The sequence below is a fragment of the Camelina sativa genome, chromosome 5 (assembly GCF_000633955.1).
Source record: "Camelina sativa cultivar DH55 chromosome 5, Cs, whole genome shotgun sequence".
NCBI lineage: Eukaryota > Viridiplantae > Streptophyta > Magnoliopsida > Brassicales > Brassicaceae > Camelina > Camelina sativa.
The window spans coordinates 18,781,965-18,800,392 of record NC_025689.1 but is presented as its reverse complement, the minus strand read 5'-3'; the positions used below and the strand labels follow the sequence as shown (position 1 = coordinate 18,800,392).

At 34.8% G+C, this 18,428-nt stretch overlaps 1 protein-coding gene across 1 annotated transcript; it reads left to right on the top strand.

Moving 5' to 3' along the window:
• LOC104789381 lies at positions 14,641–15,807 on the top strand. The gene is made up of 2 exons (XM_010515090.1): positions 14,641–15,154; positions 15,248–15,807. Exons 1-2 carry the CDS (start codon positions 14,641–14,643, stop codon positions 15,805–15,807), a joined length of 1,074 nt encoding a protein of 357 aa, XP_010513392.1.

Genomic DNA, 18,428 nt, shown 5'->3' with positions numbered 1-18,428 from the left:
GACTCCTACGGATCACTTCACAGATGTACCAGAATGTTCTCATCATTTCCACTTCTAGCCCACCGAAATAGCTTCTTATATCTGGTTTACGTTAATGTTTTGTTATTCTGTTTTATGGGTTAATGTTACAATGATTCTATGGCGAAGTATATTCTAGGGTGTTCAAGACTTTTAATTTGGGGAATTTTGCAGATTGAAAATATTGATGTCATACTTAAAACTCTATGTCAAAGTGTAATCATCTATGGGTATCCATATGATAGGTGCTTGTGGATACTAAATGTGTGGACAGTAAAAAATCAATGGGTCGAAGCTATGAAATTCGTTAGATTTTAGGCCTCTGAGTTAACTGCCTAAAAATATTATGGTAAAGGTATTATGGTTATCCTTAAAACTCAAAGTGCCAGAATATCCACACTTTACAAACGTATTTACAATTTTTTGGGGAAGTTTGGTTTTGCCAGCGCTTCACGGTCGCAATGCTTGGTCTTAAAAGGTTTAGGGTTTCAGTTAACACTTTCCCCTAAATCTAACATTTGCTAATCTAAGTATCTGTATGTTTTGTCATGTTTTAGTGTTTTGTGTTAAGGGTTTAGGGGTTAGGGTTAAGGGTCTAGGATTTAAGGGTTAAGGGTCTAGGGTTTAGGGTTAAGGGTTTAGAGATTATGTTTTAGGGTTTAGGGTTTAGGGTCTAGGGTTTCTACTATATATGTTTAGGGTTTTAACAATTTTTCCTTTACTGTAATGTTTGATGTCTAAGTTTTAGATTATTAGTTAACATTTATGGTATATGGTTAACCTTTAAGAGTGTTGGGTATAGGTTTACGATTTAGGGGCTAGGGTTCATGTTTTAGGGCGTATTTTTAACAGTTTAGAGTTAGGGTCTAGGTTCAGGGTTTAAGGTTTAAGGTTTATGGTCATTCATATATGTTTGGAAATCTCTTAAGCAAATTACAAATACCTCTTGGACCATCAAAAATGAAGTAAGTCCCATTATCGAACAATGTTCATGTTTTATCCATCCATAAGTGATTGAATAAGTGGATAACTTTCAAACAGAAATCCACGAGTACAATATGTTATGGATATGAACACATGGATAGAGGTTTATGGATATGCACATGAGGGCCAGTTAACGAAGCTATAGAGCACATGCTGTGATCAAAGGTACATGTAAACAAAATACTCAATTTTGGAAAGTATCCACAAAAACATGAACATTTGGATAAGGTGTTTAACTGGAAGGGGAAAATGCAGGTAAACATTGCCCTGTAGCTTTATAGATTACCTATGAGTTAGTCGGCCGACTGAAAATTTTTTACTAGTTAAATAAGGATATCCAAACATGTTTGTCCATGTGGATATGTGTTAAGGGTTTAGGGTTTATGGTCTATGGTTTCTACTATATATTTTTAGGGTTTTAACAATTTTTTCTTTACTGTAATGTTTGCTGTCTAAGTTTTAGATTATTAGTTAACATTTATGGTATATGGTTAACCTTTAAGGGTGTTGGGTATAGGTTTTACGATTTAGGGGTTAGGGTTCATGTTTTAGGGCGTATTTTTAACAGTTTAGAGTTAGGGTCTAGGTTCAGGGTTTAAAGTTTAAGGTTTATGGTCATTCATATATGTTTGGAAATCTCTTAAGCAAATTACAAATACCTCTTGGACCATCAAAAATGAAGTAAGTCCCATTATCGAACAATGTTCATGTTTTATCCATCCATAAGTGATTGAATAAGTGGATAACTTTAGAACAGAAATCCACGAGTACAATATGTTATGGATATGAACACATGGATAGAGGTTTATGGATATGCACATGAGGGCCAGTTAACGAAGCTAAATAGCACATGTTGTGATCAAACGTATACGTAAACAAAATACTTGATTTTGGAAAGTATCTACAAAAACATGAATATTTGGATACGGTGTTTAGCTAGAAGGGGAAAATGCAGGTAAACATTGCTCTGTAGCTTTTTAGATTAGCTATGAGTTAGTCGGCCGATTGAAAACTTGTTACTAGTTAAATAAGGATATCCAAACATGTTTGTCCACGTGGATATGTGTTAAGGGTTTAGGGTTTATGGTCTATGGTTTCTACTATATATTTTTAGGGTTTTAACAATTTTTTCTTTACTGTAATGTTTGCTGTCTAAGTTTTAGATTATTAGTTAACATTTATGGTATATGGTTAACCTTTAAGGGTGTTGGGTATAGGTTTTACGATTTAGGGGTTAGGGTTCATGTTTTAGGGCGTATTTTTAACAGTTTAGAGTTAGGGTCTAGGTTCAGGGTTTAAGGTTTAAGGTTTATGGTCATTCATATATGTTTGGAAATCTCTTAAGCAAATTACAAATACCTCTTGGACCATCAAAAATGAAGTAAGTCCCATTATCGAACAATGTTCATGTTTTATCCATCCATAAGTGATTGAATAAGTGGATAACTTTCAAACAGAAATCCACGAGTACAATATGTTATGGATATGAACACATGGATAGAGGTTTATGGATATGCACATGAGGGCCAGTTAACGAAGCTAAATAGCACATGTTGTGATCAAACATACATGTAAACAAAATACTTGATTTTGGAAAGTATATACAAAAACATGAATATTTGGATACGGTGTTTAGCTAGAAGGGGAAAATGCAGGTAAACATTGCTCTGTAGCTTTTTAGATTAGCTATGAGTTAGTCGGCCGATTGAAAACTTGTTACTAGTTAAATAAGAATACTCAAACATGTTTGTCCACATGGATATGTGTTAAGGGTTTAGAGATTAGGTTTTAGGGTTTAGGGTTTAGGATCTAGGGTTTCTACTATATATGTTTAGGGTTTTAACAATTTTTCCTTTACTGTAATGTTTACAGTCTAAGTTTTAGATTATTAATTAACCTTTATGGTATATGGTTAACCTTTAAGGGTGTTGGGTATAAGTTTTACGATTAAGGGGTTAGGGTTCATGTTTTAGGGCGTATTTTTAACAGTTTAGAGGACTAGGTTCAGGGTTTATGGTCATTCATATATGTTTGGAAATCTCTTAAGCTAATTACAAATACCTCTTGGACCATCAAAAATGAAGTATGTCCCATTATTGAACAATGTTCATGTTTTATCCATCCATAAGTGATTGAATAAGTGGATAACTTTCGAACAGAAATCCATGAGTACAATATGTTATGGATATGAACACATGGATAGAGGTTTATGGATATGCACATGAGAGGCAATTAACGAAACTACAGAGCACATGTTGTGATCAAACGTATATGTAAACAAAATACTCGATTTTGGAAAGTATCCACAAAAACATGAACATTTGGATACGGTGTTTAACTGGAAGGGGAAAATGCAGGTAAACATTGCTCAGTAGCTTTGTAGATTAGCTATGAGTTAGTCGGCCTATTGAAAACTTGTTACTAGTTAAATAAGGATATCCAAACATATCTGTCCACGTGGATATGTGTTAGAGCATTGGTGGTATCCACATGGACACGTGAATAATTCAATAATTAGCTGGAAATTTTTAAGAACCAATGTTTTTAAAATTGGACCGGTAACTGAACCGCGAAAGCTTATGGGTCATGAGTCAATATGGTTCGACCGGGGTCAACCGGGTTCAATTGATTTTGATGATATTTTTATAAATAATAGGTAAGGATATGTTTTCTATTTTTTTTTCAATGATTACAACTATTATATAAGTGGTTATACCAAATAAAATACTTCAATAATCATAATCTTTTTTTTTTAAGTAATAAACTCAAAATGTAACAAACTAACCATTACCAAAACATGCAATGATCAAACATCTTTTATTATAAAAATAATTGGTTTCAATAAAATTACCTTGATTTTGAAAATTTGTGGTGTGAGTTGCAGAGATTTCAAACTAGAAAGAAAACAAACTAGTATGAAAAGTAAAAAGTTCAATTACGGAAATTTTTATCTTAAGAAACCCTACTACTGCTAAGAATAAAACTAGAAAGGTAATTAATTGCACTCGTTTTTAAAAAAAAGTTAGAACCCGGTTTTATCCGGTTCAATGGTTCACCGGTTTTTGGGTTTTTGGCGGGTTGATATGGTTTTTTTACCGGTTCAATTTTTTTTGGGTTTTGATATAAACCCAACCCGGGTCTGCTGCCGGTTCGCGGGTTAACGTGGTTCGACCGCCGGTCCGGTCCGGTTTTGAAAACATTGTTAAGAACCTAAAATAGGTAAACTTAAAAAGGGAGCAAATGAAAGTTTGAAACTAAGTGAAGTAGATGGGTGCGACATATTCCTTATAGACGTCCAAGGCGTATTGTGCCCTGATATCATTGACGATTTTGTCGGTGATCTGAGACATGAGTTCTGGACCATATCCAGTAGCGATGATTTCTAGGAACTTCATGGCAAGAGGACCACAATCACCACATCTCTCGTTAACGTAAATGTCTTGGACCCTCGACCAAGTGAATGGCCTGTAGCCATGATCATGAGTTGAAGGCGGTGTGCACGGTTTAGAAATAAATTACGACAGCTGCTCTGTGAACGGGGCTATATGTTGGGCAACCTTAGCATCATCGTATAGGGTGACATTACGATCGAGGATTTCTATGCTCCAATTGGGGAGATTGATGACTAAGCCAACCCAGTGAGAATCGTCCAAATCATTTGAATGTATAGCATGGTCCAGTCCACAAACCACTCTGAAGGAGAACCATAAGTTTTACGTTGTAGCTTATTGTCCCACTTGACTCTGGGCTTAACTTTTGCTTGACAGAAGGAAACATACTTCCCTTGTAAGTAGTTACCAAGCCAGGGTGACAGGAAGATAGAGCGTTCAATGGAAAGGACATAAGCCAGTATTTTTCGGAGGAAATCCACTAAAACCTCCATATGCTGAGAGAAGAGGGTGAAAAGAATGTGTAAGTAAAGATGAACTTAAATCGACTTCAGAGGTTGCTAGATAGGAAATACTTACCAAAGTACTAACCCAATTCTTAGGCCTCGATAGCTGATTAAAAAACAAGTTGTCAATTGGGTATCCACATTTTGTTACGTGTATCCTGGAGGTTTGAAAAAGGGTATCCACAGTTAGTTACTTGATACGATATTGTTAGAATAAAATACATCATATGATGTGTAGAAAGTTACGTGTTTGGGCATGATTTCAGAGTTTTTTTCATGAGGGATGCTAAATCTTTGTCGACAATGAGTAGAAGGTCAGGTAGACGGGACGGTGAACGTGGAGGTATCCGCATAACAGCCGAGAGGAGAGCCTCTTCTGCATCCAATAGAACACCCTTTTGTGTAGGTCTGGGTGGCGAAGAATCACTGAAATCAACATGGTCTGGGGGCGTCGCATTGCTCTGTGTGGTGAAATAATAGTCATTTACAGCAAACTAATAGGCATCAAACTATTAGGCAGTGATTCGATGCAAAGTAGAGAAGGGTGCAATACCTCTGTGTCTTCACTGTCAGATTCGTTGCTCTGTAAGGGGGACTCACGCCCAGAATCCTCATGAAGCAAGTTGGGAAATTTTATATGAGGGAAAATAGAAAAAGAAAACAAATTGTTTTTGAAGTAATATTTTGCCGCGCTACCTCAAGGGCACAAGCTCTGTCAATGTCATCATTGGTGTCCTGCAAGAAAGAAGTATCGAAATGATGTTGCATATCCATGTGGATATGTAAAAATTGTGAATAGAAAGGTGTCCATCGAGACATGTCCATGTGGATATGTACAAAATGATAGAAAATGATCGGAATTGCTTACCTCAGTACTATAGATGGCTAATGTTAGGGGAGTGGCTTCCAACACATTATTAGCGTCAATTTTCTGCATAAAGCTCATCAAGTGTTTGAGTAGTCAGATATACTTGATTATAGAGATTTACTCGGTAAGTATATTAATTTGGTAAATAAATACCTCAATACCATCGGAGGGTGTACTGCTAAGGACAAGACTAGGAGCAGGTAATTGAGGATTGACATTAGAGTTCCCTATAAATTCCTGTAACAAGCTGGTGTAAGGTTGTAGGGGTTGTGGAGAAACATGGTCAGCGGAGTTGACTTGGTTTTGATCAATATGTGTCGCAGCCTGTATATTAAAAATGTATCCACATGGACAGTGTAAGTTTTGCAAACTGAGGTAAATGTTGAAGCCGGAAAGATATTGGATATGTACCGATTGGTCATCGAAGGGAGCAGGTTTGGTGACAGTGTCATATACCGGGGATTGCTGTTTTCCAAAAAGTAGTTTAGGTAACAAAAAGCAAGATAGTCGAAGTTTAATAGAAAAGGTACAAGTGTGTCTAACCTTAGACTCGGTGTCATAAATGGGATTGAGGCAAGAGTTCGGTTCGGAATTACGTGAAACATCCTGAATCACATCTTTCATAGTGGACGGGCTGTTGGGAACAGATGGTTCCTGTATAAAATGATTAAGATGAATAAAGACACAGCCAAAGTAGATTCCGGATGATTGAAAACAACTACATACTGTTGTCCCAAACGGGTGAACATATTGTTCCCAGTTGTGTGGGTTAAGAAGGATATCATCAGGAGATGTGACTGCATTGCTAGGAGATTGTTGAGGAGTTGGGGGTGGTGTCTGGGCATTCACATTCTCTGCAGCATTATCTGGACCAACGGTAAACTCATCGCCTACGACAGTGGAAGGGGATGATTCTTTAAGGGCATCTCCAATGGTCCTCTATTTTTGCCTCTACAATAGAGGAACTCTATAATAGAGGTGACTTTTATTCCAATGGTCCTCTATTCTCACCTCTAAAATAGAGATTGCTATTTTTTCCTCTATTTATAGAGAAACCCTTTTTTTTTTTACAAAGGTTTCTCTATAAATAGAGGAAAAAATAGCAATCTCTATTTTATAGAGGACCATTGGAGTAAAACCCACCTCTATTATAGAGTTACTCTATTATAGAGGAAAAAATAGGGAATACCATTGGAGATGGTCTAACAATGGAGGAAGTAACGCATGCAGGCCTCTTAATGGTGCGACGTAGTGGTAGTGTTAACCGCCTACGGAATCGAAGGGTGTTAATCTGAGCCTGTAGCTTCCTGTTCTCAGCTTCTAACTTTTTAAACTTACTATCTGCTGCATCTCTAATAGAATTAAGTTCTTTCTCTATAGCAGCTTTGAAATCAGCCAACAAGTTGTCATCAGTATTCGAGACGATAACACGGGCATCTTAGAACTCGAACATTTGGACTTGGATGAAGAGTGATTGACACAAAGTTTGGCAGAAATCTCTTTTTGCCTAGGAACAATGTGCTTCCTGTGTAGCCCTTGGCCCTTCTTATCTGGTAAAGTGATTAAAGGCAAAGAACAATCACCCCCTGGCAATTCCTTTTTGGTGAAGATATGTCCTGCCTGAATGAGACTTTCCAAATGAGCAATCCTTTTGTCTTTAATCTCATCATCCCACTCTCCCCAACCAGATTCTTGTTGGACAGCTTCCAAAAACGGAGAAACTAATAGATGCGGTTGTGATAGATAAAATGTCAGTATGTGTGTATCCACGTGGATAATGTAAGCCAAAGATTAATAATGTGTATATATGACAACTTACATCTGGATAATGCTCAACACATTTGACATCTGTGAGAGGCAGATTATTCTTTTGTAGGCCAACTAAAGACCATTCCAGGAAAGTGCTGGTGTCACCATCACCTTGTACCTTGTCAAGTAATCCAGAAATGTTACGATATGCGAGCAGTTGAAGCGCAAGAGGGAAGCCATGCAAATGGAAGGACTTCTGTTGTAACTTCTCGGTGAAACTCTTCAAGGGGTCCGTTGGTTTAAGAATCTTGCCCTGCCGTTTAAGTCTTTTAGCCACTGGTTTGGATTGCAATTTGAGATCAGATCTCATAGTTGAAATAGTCTTCAAGAAGGATTCTCTGCCTCAAGGAAATGCTAGGAAGGAGTCGATGTCTTCAAGCATCTCAACATACTTCCAAGTTGGTCTATGCTTTTGGCTGGAGGCTATGAGTACACCATCGACTATGAGAAGCAACGAAAGCCGTAGCTTCCGATCCAAATCCTTGATAGTATGGTTTTGAAAAGTATTGTGGACATCAGCTAGGGTTGCCTTGCGATCTTCTCCAATCAACTTGTCCCAGTAACATTCATCATCAGAGTCGGGAGCAGGTTCGTCTTCGGGGTCGTAATCTTCTGGAAATTTGCCACAGGGAAGGCCAGTTACAACACCAAATTCAACTAAAGAAAATCTCATAGGGTATCCACCAAAAACAGTCCACATCTCGTACTTTTTTTTGGACAAAACCTGCCTACAAAGCAGAGCGTGGAGTAATTTGCAAGAGATAGGAGACTCACTAATACGAAGCCTGAATAGAGAACCCAGACTTGAAGTAAGAATCGTATCGAATTGGGGAGTGCCTTTGAGGACCTTGTAAATGGCCGTCAGGATATCAGGTCGTGAGTAAACATTCAGCCTATCGTCGGGATAACGGTCAGTTGCGAACAGACGGCGAGGGAGAAGATCATCCCACTCTGCAATTCTTCTCCAGACGGTTCATCGGCCACATATTTGGATATGCGACGGCGGTTCTCTGCCATGTGCGAAGGAGGTTCACGATGGCTTGCTAAATGGTAAACGGAACAAATGGAGGTAATGGGACAAACGGAAGGAGGTTTTGAAATTTGCAGACCTGATAATTGGTGAAATGCAAAATTAGGGTTGTTGAGAATTGGGGATCTAGGGTTTGGGGGGAAATTGGGGATCTAGGGTTTGGGGGATTGGGGATTTTTGTTTTTACGGTTGTGAAAAAAATCTACTGAACAGATAAATCTATAGGTAAGTTAAGTTTGATAGAAGAGAGTTGGTTTGTTTAGTTTGAGGGGTAAATGATAATTTTACAGAAAGAAAGTATAGTGATAGTAGAAAGTGGGTGTGTGTGTTAATAGTTTATAAGAAAGTGGATGTAGATGAGAAATTCCCAACAATTATTCAGAAACAATTGCTACATATTTCTTTAGCATATATATGCACATTAAATCAAAATAAGATGTTGAATTTTTCTTTATAAATTAAATAAGCTAGTAAAATAGCTACCGTAATTTTGTATCAAACTAATTATATGAGTAGCAAAGTTGTGAGACATGGTAACATTTCTCTACAAAATGTATTAACATATTTCATAAATGTGACTACTTTTGTTTAGAGAAATTTTCATTACAAAATTTGTAGCCATGTTATATTATATATATAATAATTTCAGTTTCAAGGCCTTTTTAAAAGTTAACTGTGAATAATAAGAAACTAAATAAATTTAATATGACGCTAAAACATAAATACATATCACTACTTCTTTTGGTCGGCAAATAAGTATCACTATAAGACTAGGGATCGTAAATTTCACAATGCCTATAAATTCATTTGTCGGTAATTCAATATAAAATGTATATTATCTTAAAAGCCTATTGTATCCAAGTGGTTTACCGTCGCATCGAATGATTTCCTCTATTAGTCTAATCTAATCTAATACAAAAGGTATATCGTATGAAGGAATCGGCAGGTTAGGTGTTGGAGTGTGTTTCACTTATTTGAATAGAAATGATTAGATTTAAGGAACATTTATGAATTGTTTTTTTAATGCTCGTCTTTTTTTTTTAATGCAAATAGCAATATGGTGTTTTGATCTCTGTGTGGGTAGTATCAAAGACAGGGAAGCAAGTCAAAAAGGTTGTCGGTGTGAATTAAATTAAAACCCACAAGACATCATATCAATATATCATGTTGTTTTACTCTAAACATTACATTATGGTTCCATTTTGTTTAGCAAGTTTTTGCTTAGTTTTTAACATTACATTACATAATTATGGTTCCATTATCCTCAAGAAAAAAAGAGTCAAATGCAGCGTAAAAAGCTTCGTCCTGTTTTATAATATTCCAAGATAAGACGTGTGTTAATTATTTCGGTTCTGATCGATTTCAGACTTTAAATATTATAATGAAACCACAATCATGTTTAGATACAAATACAATGTGAATTTTTTTCATTTTGTTAGACATAGAAAAAAGAAAAAAAATGTGTAAATTATAAATGCATTTAAATTTTCTATATACCCCCATCTAAATAACATGCAATTGTCTTCTGATTGGTGACCTTCAGGATAAGTGGCATTGTCACCTCTACAAGGTCATCAAGCACGAGAGCTAAACTCCTTGCAAAAGAATGGTTTGTTTTGATTATGATTTCTACGTTAAACTATGAGACTACTCATCTTTTAGTTGTGGATCAAACTATGTGTCTAAACACCGATATCAAAAAGGTGATTTACACATTCATTTGAATTAATTTAAAAACTAGTTTTAGATTCAAGAAGAATATATGGACCCTAAATCTAGTAATTATAACCTAGATTCGTCAAATCTATAGTTATTAAGGAAAAAAAAATGTTGTATTGGATCTATTGTACACGCGGCAATCACAGGATGGTTAGTCGGCTTGAAGAAGGAAAAATTGGTGTCTAAGTTCCAAGTGCAATGCATCTAAAATGACTATAATGAAATTTTGTATTTATATAATACGTATAATATTAAAGAAGATGAAAAAAAGAACACAGGTGGTGTGAGTTTGAAAATTTGAATCACAAGTACAATGAAAAGAAAGCAATGGCATTGGCAGCCGCATTTTAAAGTGGCCACAAATTTTTTCTTTAATCTATAGTGGATCAATTCTTACATTCCCCTTGGGTCCATCTTTGGATCAATTTTTACTTTCCATTAACCTTTTTTTTTTTTGAAGTGTTGTACAGAAGAAGTCACGTCCAAAATTATGTAGGTTGAAAACCTGTTTGAATGTTATTTATAAACTTTATTGTTAATCCATGTGTATGTTAGTAGTATAGATGATCTATATATTTGAAAAGTTTAGATGTCATCGTAAACATTTTGTATGGAAAATTCCGTGAAGTACATATGTGGGGTCTAGCGCCGGGTTTTCAAAGAATTTACATGTCTTATACTCTACTTTCGGTCAGTAGACTACAATAGTTTGAACACACGCTTATTTGCTATTTTAATTTTTATTACAATATTGTCAACTAATCTTGTCGATTTGAGTAAGTATTTTCTCATATCTACACTATGAAATATGTAAATATTTGCCAAACTTATGTTATGTTCTTACATTTCCACGAAACTCTTAAAAGTATCAGCCCAATTGATTTGTTATAGGGTATCCTCTCTAATTTTTTTTTTTTTTGGGTTGTGTATATTAAGTTTTTTTTTTTTTTAAAGAAAAAAAGGAAGTGAGTAGCATGTTCGTAGGGCGTACTCCTACTTAGCGATAATGTTTTTGCAGGAACAATAACAACGGTAGGGTGAGTGTCAAATTGACGATATTTGCGGGTAACTACATTTATATGCTCACGGGTAGAAATTTGGCGATGTGGTGGTGATACAATCATACTTTTGTTTAAGTTGAAAAGAAACTATGAAAATTGTAAATTTGAAAAGAAACTATGAAAATTTCTAATTTCGTAAATAGATAGATTTTCATGTTTTCATATTAAATTATATAACAATATCCAAAAATAACATTCGATTAGGGTTTGATTTTTCACGGTGCGTCGAAATTTTTTAACTGATTCACTCATTGAATGAGGCTGGATATGAAACTATCAGTCCAGTTATAGATATGTCCAAAAAATTTGGACACGTAGTATGTTTTTCACCCCTGAAATGTGCTTCAGAAACGATATAAAAAAGTCAACTAATTACTTAATGCTTTTCAACATACTATCGTATATTCTTTTAAAGTTTAGTCTTAAAACTGGTACGTATACAATCAACAAGTCGTGTACCAATTGTTTTAATTATGAGTGATCGACTGTGATAGTAAAGTAAATCCTATGGATGGGTCAGTAAGATTTCCAGAGAATCGGATGTCCATTAACATTATGATTGATAAGTTACAAGTGGTATTTGAGTCAAGGTTAGACGGTAGTTTGAAACAATATCCACTTACATCACCAGCCTAATGATCTTGGATCATGAACGTAAATCATCAATGCTCATATGTTCATGCATACATTTCTAAGATTACAGACATTAAAAATGTTGTGCAAATTATTATTGATTATCTTCATGATAAAGTTACACGATATTACTTATATAGAGAAATAGGAGTAGACTTACTTCTAAAACTATTGTTTACATATAAGATTATATATAGAAAATAAAAACATGTTTCTCAAACTAGAATATTCAAAAATAAACTTTGTCCACTTCAATAGGATGTTTAGGAGGTTAGTATACGAAGAAGTTATACTTTTAGTCAAAATATCTCATTTCTTTAATAAGAAAACATTAGTTCACAAAAAGCACTTAATTAATTAAAAAAATTCTTATTTCTTTTATATGTGGATGTGCAAATATCTTATATTTCAAAACCAAAAAAAATCTCAAACATCTTATATTTGAAAGGGAAATGTAGCATATGATACTGTATCACTATTCCTATATCCGTTCATAATCTGGATCGATCTAAATTTGTAATCTCGATTAGTCTCAAAGATCTCAGTTGATATTGGACCACTTAAGTCTATCTACCAAAACTTTATATTCGTCTTAAATATTGAAGTCTTAAATATTTCGATTAAGACATGTTATTTTATTTTTTTGGTGAGACCGATTAAGACATGTTATGTTGGGTCGGCACTTTCAATCTAGAAACAAATTTGGATGGTTACCCAATAGAGATCTATTAATTGTATAAATAACAATACTTTTTTATCATATTAATCTGTAGAAGCAGGTGGATCAAACAGTAGACGTTACCACTAGAACTAACTAATGCTTTTACCAAACTCAATACAAAAAGTAATCTGATTAATTTTTAAAAAAATCTTTTAGGATATATTGGATATTTCCTGAAAATGGAGGATGATACAAATCCATGTTGGGCTATAAAGCCGATATTCACTCCTCCTTGAATGGCTAAAAATCGTTCGTAACTTTGGACATAAATTCTTCAAAAGCAATTATAATGATGCGACCTCGTTGCTAATTGGATCTTTTTATATCGTTACTTTGAAGATTTTCATTTGTTCCGGAATATAGCAAATGAAAAACTTCTGTGATAGGTCTTCTATATCATGGATTTGCAGAAGTTATGCATACGACTACAGTTGTATAATTATATAATATTTGAAAACACACAGTTTTTTTTATACATCTAGAAAATATACTCTAAAGTTCTGTACTAGTGTTGCTTTATGTTAATAATATAGGAGAAATTGTTATAATTTTTTTTTTTGTAGATATCATTTTTAAAAAATATCCATTTTTTTGGCCATTTTCATTTTTGTCATCTTTTACACAACTACAATGTGTTAAATTGTTTTTAATTTTTATTTTTATTTTTAGGTTTGATTTCTCTATTTTACATTAATTTAGGAGTAAGGTTTAATATTAATGTTAGAGTTTAGTCATTTTGAAAATGGTATTATTGAAAATAGACAACAAGAGAAGGTTTTTTTGCAAATGTTCCTAATAATAAAAATTCCTTTTTGGTGTTAAAATTGACAAATTCATCAAAAAAAATTGAGAACCTTTTCTTCACCGAACCACAGTTTAGAGAAGTAGCTAGTGTTTTCAAGGTGTGACATGTAGGGGGCCGAAACTCGATTTTGTTAAGTGGAAAAAGACCTAAAGTTTTGTTGGGACGTGAAAAAACAATAATATCGATCTATAGAATTATGATTTTACGTAGCACACACTTTCTGGTTCAAATAATATTGGTACAATATCTGTAGTTTTGTTTCTACAGGAGAAAAGATGAAAAAAAATACCTTAGACAAAATCAGATAAAAAATAAAGCAAATGATAAAAAAATATTTAATGTGGCGGTTTATATCAAATTTTAAATTTTTCTTGGATACAAATTATGATCTTTTTAATTTTATCAATACTAAGAAGTGGTAACTGGTCCAGTGAAGAGTCGGTGTTCGTGTTGTTGTGCATTTGCTTTGCTGTTCGAAACTGGTAAGCAAATTCTTTGTGATTTGTTTTTTTTTTTTTTGGTTGGCCACTATAAACATTTAAACAGTCTAAGCTAATAGTTTATTCTTTTGTAAGGCAGAGGCGACTGAATATAGGACGGTAATGGATATAATAGGTAATTATGGTAGAGCCTCAGGACAAGAAGTTAATCTGGAAAAATCATTTATCATGTTTGGTAAGAAGGTCCCGTCGGATATACGATCTCAGTTGAAATCCGTTATTGGTATTTCTAAGGAGGGCGGCATGCGCTCTTATTTGAGTATTCTTAAAAACATGCAGGGTTCGAAAACTAAGGTTTTTAGCTATGTCAAGGATCGCTTGGATGATCGAGTAAATGGTTGGTCTGCGAAGCACTTATCGAAAGGGGGCAAGGAAATTATGATTAAATCAGTGGCTTTGGCACTTCCAACACATGTTATGTCATGTTATAAATTACCACAGGAGTTGACATCTAAATTAATGAGTGCTATCTCCACTTTTTGGTGGAAATCTAATGATAAGGCTCGAGGTTTGCACTGGGTTGCGTGAGACAAATTATGCAAAGATAAAAGTGAAGGGGGTTTGGGTTTCCGAGCTTTGGAACAATTTAATGACGCTATGCTGGCCAAACAGTTTTGGCAGTTAATTCACAATCCGTCGTCTTTAATGGTCCGGGTGATGAGAGGATGGTATTTCAGGAACAAACATCCTCTTATGGCAAATAAACCGAATAATCCTTCGTTTGCCTGGCAGAGTATTTATTCAACTAAGGGATTGGTGGAACAGGGAGCGCGATGGGCTGTAGGTTCTGGTTGTTCCATCTCGGTTTGGCGGGATCCATGGTTACCGGATATCCGTCCAAGATCTGTGAATGGTAGGGGGAGGTTTTTACTCCCGAGTTTGATGGTTAATCATTTAATTAATCCAGTTATAAAGGATTGGCATTTGCCTATTCTAGAGGAGTTCTTTGATCCCGTGGATATACCACTTATTCAGAGTTTTCCGGTTAGTAAAACTTCTCAACCGGATAGATTATTATGGCATTATACTAAGTCAGGCAAGTATTCGGTTAAGTCAGGTTATCGGTTAGCCCGGGAATTAATAGCGGAAGTGGAGTATGGGCCATCGTGCAGTTCTCTGCGGGCTCAGTCTTGAAAATTAGATGTACCCCCGAAGATTCAACATTTTTTCTGGCAAATTACGTCGGGTACTCTTCCTGTGTTAGAACGGCTCGCGTATCGGGGAGTTCGTTGTGATGTTTTGTGTAAGCGGTGCGGTTTGGCGATGGAAATGGAGACTATTAACCACGCACTTTTTGTTTGCCCCCGGTCGTGCAGTATTTGGGAGTTGGAACCAGGAGGTTTTCCATATGCCTCTATTTATGCGAATTTAGATTTCAATTTTTGGAGGGCGTCTTCTCAAGCCGGGGCTTCTGATATCATCTCTTCTCTCCCCTGGATTTTATGGTCACTTTGGGAAAACAAGAATAAAAAGGTTTTCCAGGGTATTGAGCTAGAGCCAATTGAGATTATAGATCAGGCGGCAACTGATAAATTAATTTGGGAGGAAGCCAAATCTTATACAGTGAGCAACCTCCTCCCTCCACCCTTAGTGGAGGAGAGGGATTCTTCTATTTGTTGTCAGGTTGATGGTTCATGGAAAGGAACGGACCCTTTTCAGGGTTTGGGTTGGTGGTACTGCAATGGAGATGATGCCACGCTTCTTTTGGGTGTTCGGAGTCTCAGACGAGGCCTTTTCCCCTACATACAGAATTACAAGCACTGATCTGGGTAATGGAGTCTTTACTGGCGGCTGGAGTTAGTTGTCAGGCCTTCGAGACGGATTGTGCAGAGCTGGTTGCGATGGTCCAGACGCCACATGATTGGCCCGCTTTCTCGAATTTATTGGAGGATTTCTCGCAGCTCCGCCCCTTCTAGCCATCCTTCTCCCTAGTCAAGATTTCTCACGACATCAATGTAAGAGCAGATTATCTTGCTCGGTCTTCAAGATCTTTACCTTCTGAATCGTTATTTGTAAACTCTTGTCCTCCTGTTTGGACAACCAATCATGAAATTCTTTTTTAATTTAATTATTAATGTTTGGTTGAAAAAAAAAAAAGTTTCTAACGTTTTATAACGTCTAAGTTAGTCTTGAATTCCAGTCCAATTATTTTTATAAGAAATAAGTATATACCCTAGTCAAAAAAAAATGTGATAACTAATAAGTGTTGACAAGTCAATTATATAAAATTAATCATCTACATTCCAACCATGTTTAATGTTTTTATGCAATGTGAATATGTGATAATATAACCACGTGGGAATGAATGCAATATAAAATTAAGTTATCAAAAAGACGAAAATTCAGTAAGAATCGTTTTCAACGAGTTGGCGTTAATGGCTTTTGTTAGACTACATATAAATGTACAGTGAAGTGTTTTCTTTTTTTTTCATACAAGTTTTTTTCGTTGTTCATATACATCATTATACGTAACGTATGAATGGTATATTTTTTATATTAATGCCAATAATATGAATATTGTTGAAAGCCAAAGTAGTAGTGAAACTCTTTTATTTCCATATAGTTAGAATTTATAAATCATTGTCACTTTCATTTAGTCTTGTGAATGTCTATCAATAGACCTAATCCATCAATTATTCCTCCTTTTTTTTTTTTCTTGTGAACGGCCAACAATTGTTCCTCACTTCACGGTTTCTGTCACTTTATTTCTTTCTCGCGAGAGGAAATTTGTTTTTTGAATTACAGAAAAGTTTAAAATAATTTCATCTCCAACGAGTCAAAATAATTATGCGAAAAATGTATACATATACTGTCTGTTTTTAGCCGTTAGGCAGTCTAGTTTTTGGCTGTTTATCTATTTTTTATAAATGGAAACCGTAAGCTTAATTTAGAAGACTGTGAAACCTAACAACTATAAATGCCTTTTAAAACAAAAAAAAAAAACCAAAAAATAACCTAACAACTATAAGGTATTTACTATGTCAGTAGAAGGTATTGATAACTCGATCCTCTAATTCCATAGATAGAAACTTCATGGTTTTCAGTTGAACAGAAGAGATTGGATTTCAAATATTATTATAGCCATTACCATTCATAAGACTTTTCTCTTTTGCTTTCGGGACATCACTTTTTGAAAGAATGTGTATAAAAGATTGTAGTTACAAAAGTCAAACGATTTGACTTTTTTCTTTAATTGTGGATCAAATTATGAATCCACAAAGAAATAATTACGTGGATATATAATAATTTAATGTATACCATCAAATTATGAGACCCGCTTAGCATCAATCTTCTTTTTTTTTTTTTTATGTTATTCTTTTCTAGCAATAAAAACTGGAAAGGAATAACAAAAATTGGATGTGTTCATATGTCGCCAAAATGGAAAAAGGAGAATATTATAGACTTATAGTACGTATTCTATAATGTCAAGCTATAGATTATAATTATAAAATAGGACTTTTGATGTCCTTAGATATAGTCCTGATGAAATGATATTTCTTTTATATATATATATATATATATATATATATTAACTCCAAAATATGTGTAAATATATATACGGTTAGTCTACATGTTTTTTACTCCGATCTTACAAAACTCCGAACAAAAAATTGATGGGAAAAATCACCTTCCACCTTTGCTCTTCAAATGCGAATGGTCAAATTGCCTCGAGAAATCAAAGTCACATGCACCAGTGACTTCTTTAATTTCACAATATATAACTCGTGTTAGGTAACTTACATTTACCCTAAGAGGCCAACGAGTATCTCTAACGGGGAAAATGATTTTTTCATATACACGCACATGCTTGGAAAATATGAGAAGTTAACTTTCCGTTTTGAAAAGATAAAAGCATAAAGTAAAACGAGTACAGACTCAACAAATAACAATATTCAGTCTCCTAACCGTTCCACACACCTCAGGATTGAATGTTGATCACCTAGCACAGACGATATAATCAGAGTGGATGATGATGCTCATTTTTTTTGGATATACTAGTTCGAGACAACTTGTGTCGCTACAAAACTCGACCTCCACACGTGGAGAAGATCCAAAGAAATAATTTATGTCCTTGCAGTGACTCTCTTGTCTTTCCTAGTTATGAAAACATTGTGTTAGATGAGTCCCAAATGTTACTAATATCAGTAGAATCTATCTACCAATAATCCTTCTTATTTCTCAATAAAAAAAAGCAAAAAGATAAGTAATTAGGTGGATTATGAATTATGATCGACACAAGTGGAAAATTTTAACAGCGAGAACCGGAAAGGTGGACATGTTATAGTGGATGCTAGATTTTTGGGATTTCGAGTTGAAAAATAATAAACCATGCATATGCACAAAGTTAAAATGGATGATTAATTTTAGTGATAATGTAATACACA

What these genes read in the sequence shown, in the direction of transcription:
- LOC104789381 (XM_010515090.1), top strand. Translation starts at nt 14,641, where the DNA reads ATGCTGGCCAAACAGTTTTGGCAGTTAATTCACAATCCGTCGTCTTTA. An exon ending in GGAGTATGGGCCATCGTGCA is followed by an intron (nt 15,155 to 15,247) that starts GTTCTCTGCGGG and finishes TTCCTGTGTTAG; the next exon opens with AACGGCTCGCGTATCGGGGA.